We start from the raw sequence: 7,926 nt of genomic DNA on the forward strand, positions 1-7,926 counted from the left end.
GTTTAAATAAATTACTGACATCAGTTTCTTAAACACACCCATCTTTCCCAAAGTCTGGATTTTACTCTCTAAGATCTAAAGGGGATCTTTCTAAAAGTAAAAAGTAGAAGTCTCACAGGCAACACTGCACTGATGAGGGAGAAGGTGCTTCAAACAAATCACTCTTTYTACATTCAATAAACCAAAAACTGCACTATTACTGCCAGATGTTTGGGACCTGCTGAAGGAGTGCCCGTCTGACCATGCCATAAACACAGACTCACCTGCTATTCCATGTGAGTCTTGCTGCAAAGCTGCCTCTCCAACTACAGCTGGAGTGCCCTAATGCAGCATTTTTGCAGTGTATTTGCAGTGTAATGCAATTTACACTAAATTTACAGAAATTGCAGAAAACACCACAATTACTTGAATTGTCTTGAAAAAAAAAAGGTATGAAAATAGAAGATTCTGAGTAATGTACCAATATTTTGCTCCAATGAATTCCCTGTGGATAATTTACAGATTTTGATGAACCAGGACACACTTACTAAGATTAAGTCAATGTTTTTCCAATCTCTTGGTTTTATTCTTAATAAAAATTTAAGAGTTTTGATGTTAGGAAAACAAAATGTTATTGATCTCATAGTTGTGTTTTGGTTTATTTGCTCATTTCAGACTTACTGTAAGAATACACAGACCCTTTCAATATGAGGATCTTAAATTTTTTCAAGAAAAAAAGCAAAATAGAACATACTCAGAGACTCCACTGGAGCTTCAAAAGAAACTATCTGCACAGTCACCAAATGTGGTCTGTGCTTTCATTAAGTCTATGCTTAATTCTCTCAAAATACCAAGCTTTTACTCTGCTAAATAAAAGGACAGAGGTCAAATAGCTAAGAGCAAGATCTGAACCCAGTCCTGCAATGCATATTAGAATAAAACATTTTACAGCACTATTTCTCATTATTCRTTATAACCTCAAGGACCAATGGATGAAACTGTGGTTTCAACTCTGAGGTAGAATTTGCTTTCTTGCCTTTACAGAAAACGTCTTGTTGGTTTGCAAGTTGGGTACATTTGGTAATTGGAAATGCAATGAATTTTTTTTAATTGTACTGTTAATATCATCTCAAAAAAACCCAACATGATATAATCAAGAAGGARCAAACCTTTAGAATATTTACATCATAGGCATATAAAACTCTGCAAGATTTGTTCCATTGAAATTAAYTGAATTTCAGATACTTAGCACCCTCTTTGAAATCCTGCCTTGTATCACAWGGCTAAAGATTTAAAAGCTTAGCATTAGCATCCTAGATTTGAGGCAAAGCTTCATTAATGATAAGCAGTACAGACCAACCAAACAGCACAATGCAAAAGTGATCAGCACTTAGTACCTTTTAATGACAAAAAATATTTATTGATTTATGTCTTTCCTATAGGAAGCAAACAYCATGAAAAGCACAGGAAGTAAAAGCAAATAGAAAGAAACATAATCTCAAATGTCCTGAGCACCTTTATTTCTGTATTAAAGTTCTTACATGCGCATACTGAAGTTGTCAGATATAGCAAACACTCATGATGAAATAGAAGAAATGTACTCTATTTGCTCTTTGCAACTGTTTCTACTGCATTTTTGCAATATCTGTTTTAGAACCTGCAGTACAAGTTCAGCACTTTAAGCATAAACCTAGAATTAAACAGAAACAAATAATTTTACATTACTTGCAAATATAGGTATTAAAACTCTTTATATATGTATACATACAAAAATGGATTTTCTATTTGGCAAAAATATATGCTATTCAGTTTTAGTAAGACAATAAAATTGTAATGCATTAAATTCTCCATGGGTTTGGATTTACCAAAAATTATTACTGTTYTTTTGCATTCAATTACTTCCGTGAGTTAATGTAGATTGGTAAAGCCTATAGGAGAGCAAGCATCTGCATTCCTCTCTTTTTTCAACTTTGTATGATTTACAGGGGTYGTCAGAAAACTCAGCAAAACACAACTGCACACAAAGCTCTTGAGTTAGTAAACTGAGTAGTTTACTCAGAAGGTTTTTGCTTTTCCAAAATAGGTAGTTAAAGTTGTTTCAACTGTATTTTCATACATACAAACACATCTTTGTTTGTGAGGTCACGGAAAGTCTCTAAATTGTCTGTTAGATGCTTTCTTTGATAGTATTCTACAATGGATTTGTTTTGCTCCTGCTGCCCAATCCATTTCATCCATAAGTACTGAAGCAGAAATGGATTAACACAAATTATGCTTTGCATGTCGAGCATGAGTACATTCCTGTTTTCTGCCACATACTGGTTCAAATCATCTTACCACTTCTGCAATATGCACCAATCACATTTTCAAAAGATTTTGTTACRTGCAGTTGCTTTTTTTCATCAGCATATTCAGCAAATCTGAATTTGTGCCCTCAAACAAATAAAGCACAATTTCTCAAGATTTCTATAAACACTGAGTAATGGTAAAAATATTGTTCCTCTATTCTTCCTACATATAAATGTGATCCAGCTGAGARAGATCCACCATTGTCTGACAGTGAAGCCACAGTGAAAGACTTCATTTACATAACTTTGCAGAAAAAAAGGATAGAACTGGCAGACTGAATACACCCCTGACTTTGTGGCAAACTGCAAAGTAATGAATTTAATGGCATTCCGACACTTTCAACAAAAATGGAATTAAATTCCTGGGGCATTTTTCTAAACTTAATTTACTTTGATTTTCCACTTTTTTGTTGCTTTGTCTGTTAAAAATGCAAGCAATATATAAGACTTCAAAGATATTATTTTTAATCCCACATATCTAAAGTCATGAGGAGGGTGTTAACACTTTTATCAGTCTAAACTCATTAAGGGCATTAGGGGCTTCTCTCGGTGTGTATTTCACATAACCAATTTTGTTTTACCTGCATGTCTTGACGAGTGACAAAGCCTTTGCSTTCCAGATCACAAATCTGAAAGAATTCTTGCGCTTTTTCCAACACAGTTAGTTCTGGGTCTTGTTCTCCAGCCCTGCTCCTCTCTGCATCTCCTGGTTGCACAGGACTGGCACAGTCTCCTTTTAGTCTCTCCATTGTCACAATCTCAGCTCAGGAATATCCTGGGATGCTACTATCCCATTTACTTGTAAATTCTGATCTGAAACCTGTGCATGGAAGGCAAAGAAAAAAACAAATCAGACCCTCTTAATGATGCTTCCACAATCTCTTAGCAACCACTTCTTTAATTAGGCCCTAAAGCTTAGGTGAAGAAAAAGCTTTTTGAAAATGCTTGTCCTTGATCGGCTGCACTAGAGACACTGCAAATGGGATGATGAATAAGGAAGGGGGAGTCTGAGGGAAGGAGAAGGCAAAACTAGCTCTGACATGGAATCTCAAAGCAAAATCAGCAAGTTTGACAAGAAATACGGACAATCAATCAACATGAACAAGAAAACACAAGAAATACAGGTAAATAAATGCAAGAGTAATTTAAAGTCACTATAACTTGACTTCATTTATTCATCTTGAATTTGTAGGTCTGCTTTTCTAAGTAGGTCTACCCAAAGTAGACACAAATTTGTCTGAAATTTTTTAACAGAACAAAGAATTTTGTAAGGCATTTGACTATTATGGGAGAATGTAGCCTGATTCTGATCCAACATTACTGATGTGACTAGAACTCAAACAGAGAACAGTGKAAATTGTTTACATCTGAAACATATGTTGTCTTCAGAGTACAGGYATTGGCACTGCATGGATGTGAAGCTAGAATATGAGAAAACAAGACCTTAGGCTTGTCTATGCAGCTTCTTAAGGTGCAGAGGTGCTGATCACACAGACAGAGCAACGCAGCCACAGCCTGGTTTACTCTGTGCATTAGTTCAAACCTGGCACTGCTTGATACCCCTTAAAACACAGCATCTTCCAGGAACTTCACAGAGGTCACACTTACAGTGTCCCRTGACAAAGTGATTTCTGTGACAGCCATGGGCCCAGCAGCTGGGCTCCCCACATTGCATGTAAGTATAAATGTACTGTAAAGAGCCCACTGACTTCAAACCAAACTAGGGCTTTGATGAGCAAAATCACCCTCCCTCTCTGAAACCATGTGACAAAAATCTACAAGCATGGGTAATTTTCTTCTCCCTCCTCCTCTCTTCTACAGCTCCAATCATCCCAGGACTGTTGTTCAAACACTTTCCAAAACTGAAATAACTTTGGCTACATGGCCAAATAACTTAGCTGCCAGAATCCACTCTAAGCAGCATTACAATCAGGAGAAGAAAAAAACACTATGAGAGAAGCCAAGGGATGGCTAAATCCAGTATCATTCTGCTTAGGAAACTCCTCTCTCAGAATCTCTCAGAAATAACAATTTTAATGTACAGCAGCCAGGGGTACCTTATAAACCCCAATACCAGGCATTTGAACACAGCTCCTGCCCACACCTTTATCCAACACAAGTGCTCTGCTGGGGCGAGCCACACTCCACACCCCAAGTAGCACCAAAACCTGCCAGAGCACCCATGCCAGCAGCCATGGATAACTAACAAGGCTAGAAAATGCTGTCACAGGGAATTCTGGTCACACATAACAAGGGACTTTTTGGCTATTACAGCTGCCTGAGCAGCTGAAATCTCTTTCTCTTATGAGGAAAATTTATAGCTTAGAAAATCTGACCAACATTCAGTAGCTGGGAAGATACACAAAGGAAAAGATCACYCCATAATTGCCCTGTTTCTTAATCCCTTCCGTGATGTTTCCAATAACAGTCTTAAAACCAGTACATGAGCCAGATGAATCTTTGCTCTCACTGTATGTAGCCACCCACAAGTGGATCAGATGGAAACCACAATCAGACTACAGTGGTTAAAAGTCTGCATGAAATTCTCCTTTCATGTTGCTTTCACGCAACAACCTCACTTACTTCAATACAGCTCACTCCTGACTGACACCAGCCTATCAGGTAATAAACCAGGCCATCAGTTTCAACTTAGCAATGACACTAACTTAAAAAGAGTTTAAAAATACCAAAAATCAATGGGACAAGTGCAGCTTAAACATGGTCTTGACAAGATCTGACCCGGACTCAAGATGTATTGGATTTTTGTTTTTCCCCCACATCTCAACAATTTCTCAAAAGACTGCAACTGCAGGAACAGGCCAAGCTGGTCATGATAGTAAGAGCTGCTAGTGCCTGCCTCTGCACAGTCCATCAGACCTCCTTAAGGAAAAAAAAAAAATCTATGCAAAGAATAGATAGCCAATTGCAAGGGAAAGAACAGTAATACAAAATCAGATTAAAGATGGTGGAACAAAAAGGCACTATATACACTTTGATAAAGTTGTTTGCAGTTAGCAAACAGCACAAGCCAGCAAACATCACCATGCTTTCTAAATAATTCCATACCACAAAGTGAAATTACATGCATCATGAGAGCCTCACCTTCTCATAAGTTGCCCCACCTTTTATGCACACGATAAAAGCTTTTACACAAAGAGTGTCTTCAATACAGCAGAAAATTAATTAGAGCATCCGCGAAAATTCTTAATCCTTATGGCAGTTTCTAAAGCTGATAGCGTTCATCGCAATTCCTACAGTGTCCTGATACTTTGCAAATGCTGGTAATGACACAAAAGATTAAAACTGCAATTTGTCCCACATTACTGAATAAGCACTGTAATTACCTCAAGGCCAGTTTTAAATAACACAGGTAGTTCCATTCACTCATCCATCTCCTTTGGAAAACAAATGGCCTACAAAATCAATTCTATTAAGACCTTTGATTTCCATTCCTTTAGCTACAAACCCATTTCACTACGCAAAATAGGTCATATCRGGACCTGATGCAAACAAGCACAGCTCCAAACATTAAACAAGGATGGCTGATTTATGAGGGTTTTGTCCATTAATCATGAGGTAAATTTTGGACGGGTCTGCAAAAAGCATCACTGTTAATATTCCAAATGACATTTTCATCATTTCCAGTCAGGTCCACTGTAAATCACCAATCTCTAGAAGTGCAGACCCATGTTGAGCCACAGAATTCATATGCTATAATGTGTGACGACCCCATTCTCCCTAATTGTGATAGTTAAAAACATAGAGAGTTGTTTTGCCAGCCCTCATATCTCTTGAGTTTTTAGGTTTTAGTGAAATATTTTTCTTAGCATGTGTCTATAGGTATAAATTTTCTGCAGCACACTCAAAACGCATCATCGGATGAAAAATATAGTAAGCTTAATACCAAGGTCACCTTGGATTTATACAAACTCTTACGAGAGAGAACACTTATGCTGCATGAACACTAGAAAATAAAAAATAGATTGCATGCTTTTTCTACAAGAAATATTTATTTCCTCCACCAAATTATCTTTGTTAAAATAACCCACAGCTGCAGTGTAGTGTGCCTGACGCATGGACAGGRACCTCTTCAGAAATAACTTAGTGTCAGAGTTAGTTATCTTTCAGCCTTATGCTGAAAAGCTCCTAAAGTTAAAATGCATCACCACAAATATTTTAGGTTGGCTCAAGCCTGCTCAAGGAAGTAATTCTGCTCCCTATAGCTCTGCCCTGCCTTTGAACAACTGTTCATCCAGTCGGACAGTGAACTCTGCTGTAGAATCCTTTCAATTTAAACTGGGAAGTTATTGTTTATTTCACTTCATTAAGGTCAAGTGATCCATCAAGGGAAAAAGCAGGACCTACAGATAATGACAGAGGAATGGGACTGCTAAGACCAAAGACAGCACAATAACCAACCTYAAGTGCACAGAAGTTTTCCAGGTACAGGATTGGAGAAAAATGCTCCTTGTGCACATAATACAATCCACAAAAAGCAAACACGACAGATAAGGTAGACATGAAAACCCACCCTAGGATAAAGAAGGTGGAGCACTAAACCACTGGATTCAAGGGCAGTGCAGCTCTGCCTTCATGGAAGAACAGACCAAACACAAATCTGCAAATAACAGCAGAGACGTTCATTCCTTGAGAAAGACTAACAGAGCAGCTGACCTCAGTGTTACTTCTGGCCATTTAARAACAGATTCTATGACCACCCGAGGTAAAAAAATCAGGTCCCATACTTAAAACAACTACCAGAGATACAAAATAGTGTGCTCAAGAAACATCTGTGTTTTCTCAACTATGATTAAGACAAACACCCTTTAAGCTCTCATGGAAGCATTAAAAAGCTTGGCCTAAGCATATGAACACCTAGACAGAACTGGATGAAAAAAGGGGACTTTCATTCTTCCAGTTTTGACTTTTCAAGTAMAAACATGCAAGTCAGAAAGGCTTGTGATGACATGCATCATCAAAGCCTCTTCTACACAGCCTTAATTCACTTCTCTTATGATGTACATGATCTCTCATGTCTCTTCATCTTAGGAGATTGTRCACAATGGAGCGGGTGTGGGAAGTTTAACTCTGCAGGGAGACATCTGAGACAGGCTGGAGTTCCTACGAGGGACCACGGGAAGACAGTCTGAAAGAAATGTGTCACAGAAGTAATTTCGGGGGAGTAGCAAAGGCAGACAACAGAGGAATCTTACATCCACTGGCCTATAAAAGGAAAAACTAAGTTTTGTAGAAATTCCTTTCCTGCAAGATTTGTGTGGGAGAAGCAAGTCTTGTTTAGAATCAATCTTAATAGGCAGTTTAGTTTCAGTCTTAAAAGAAACTCTCTAGGAAGACCTGAATAGGTTTAAAGGATTAAGGAAACCATTAGGATCACCTGCTTAGTTAYCTGCAAGCTTGAAGCTTCTTTTATACTACAAAAAAGTTTTAAGTTTCCATAAAATCGTTTCCTATTTATTTCAAGATAAGGGAGCAGAGCAGAAATCAAGGAGGAAAAATACCTGGGAGAACACATTGTGTGTTATACATACATCAAAGAGAAATTAAATTTCTCCTTTTCAGAAAATTACTGGCTAAGAAG

At 37.8% G+C, this 7,926-nt stretch overlaps 1 protein-coding gene across 2 annotated transcripts in view; it reads right to left on the reverse strand.

Annotated features, from left to right (window-relative positions):
• The window catches only part of CRACR2A (calcium release activated channel regulator 2A), a 52,407-nt gene that overhangs the window by 39,692 nt on the left and 4,789 nt on the right, over positions 1 to 7,926 (reverse strand). For both annotated transcript variants that reach the window (XM_057375822.1, XM_057375823.1), the window contains exon 2: positions 2,909 to 3,147. In XM_057375822.1, the coding sequence (XP_057231805.1) occupies positions 2,909 to 3,076 (168 nt within the window). In that variant the 5' untranslated portion in view covers positions 3,077 to 3,147. The remainder of the gene's footprint in view (positions 1 to 2,908; positions 3,148 to 7,926) is intronic.

This window comes from Malurus melanocephalus, unplaced genomic scaffold, assembly GCF_030028575.1.
Source record: "Malurus melanocephalus ecotype Western Australia unplaced genomic scaffold, MMel_1.1 scaffold_259, whole genome shotgun sequence".
Lineage (NCBI taxonomy): Eukaryota > Metazoa > Chordata > Aves > Passeriformes > Maluridae > Malurus > Malurus melanocephalus.